Source organism: Triticum dicoccoides, unplaced genomic scaffold (assembly GCF_002162155.2).
Source record: "Triticum dicoccoides isolate Atlit2015 ecotype Zavitan unplaced genomic scaffold, WEW_v2.0 scaffold133931, whole genome shotgun sequence".
NCBI lineage: Eukaryota > Viridiplantae > Streptophyta > Magnoliopsida > Poales > Poaceae > Triticum > Triticum dicoccoides.
This window is the reverse complement of record NW_021194605.1, coordinates 1-810: the sequence shown is the minus strand read 5'-3', so window position 1 is coordinate 810 and position 810 is coordinate 1. Positions and strand designations below refer to the sequence as shown.

The 810-nt window shown below is 56.9% G+C and overlaps 1 protein-coding gene across 1 annotated transcript; it reads right to left on the bottom strand.

Moving 5' to 3' along the window:
• Positions 1 to 13: 13 nt before the first annotated feature.
• On the bottom strand, positions 14 to 780 carry LOC119343605 (36.4 kDa proline-rich protein-like; the record flags this gene model as incomplete). Its single annotated transcript, XM_037614476.1, has 1 exon — positions 14 to 780. A coding segment is annotated over one exon (561 nt), but the record flags the coding sequence as incomplete, so codon positions are not given.
• Between the last annotated feature and the right edge of the window lie 30 nt (positions 781 to 810).

Here is an 810-nt window from a genome sequence, read left to right as displayed (position 1 = left end):
CATGTTATACGGTTACTATAGGATACGCTGTTACACAAACACAATGTACGCATGCTCCACAGCTCCCCGTCACAAGTAGCGAGTCAGAGCTGCAAATCCATGTACATATAGATTATTACACTTCGATATGTCACCTGTGTGACCACACAAGAGAATTTAATGCATGTATCACATTCATATGCAGGTGATACTGATAGTACATATAGTAATCTATGGAGCTTAATTAGGGCAGTGGAAGTCTTTCGGCACTCTCTTGCCGCACTGGTTGACGAGCACCTCGATGGCGATGGGCAGCATGAGGTTGATGTTGAGGGCCTTGACCTTGATGGTGGTGCAAAGGCAGAGAGCAGCGTCGAGGTCGGCAACGCCGGACAGCAGCGGGCAGCATGTATTCCTGGCGCTACTGCCGATCACCGCGTGCAACAGCCCATTGAGCACGTCCACGCACGCAAGTAGCTTCAGTGTGTCCACGGGGCACTTGCCGGTCGATGTAGCCGGCGCTGGGGCCGGGGCTGGGGGTGGCGTCGGAGTCACAGGGGTGGGTGCTGGCGACATCACGAGGGTCGGTGTTGGGGCCACCGGGATTGGCGTTGGAGAGACAGGGGTTGGTGCTGGCATCGGAGTCACAAGGGTTGGTGATGGAGGTATCATAGGAGTCGGTGTTGGGGCCACCGGAGTTGGCGTTGGAGAAACGGGGGTCGGTGCTGGCATCGGAGTCACCGATGTTGGTGTTGGCGGCATCACAGGGGCCGGTGTTGGGGTCACCAGGGTTGGCGACGGAGAGACAGGGGTGGGTGCTGGCGTCGGAAC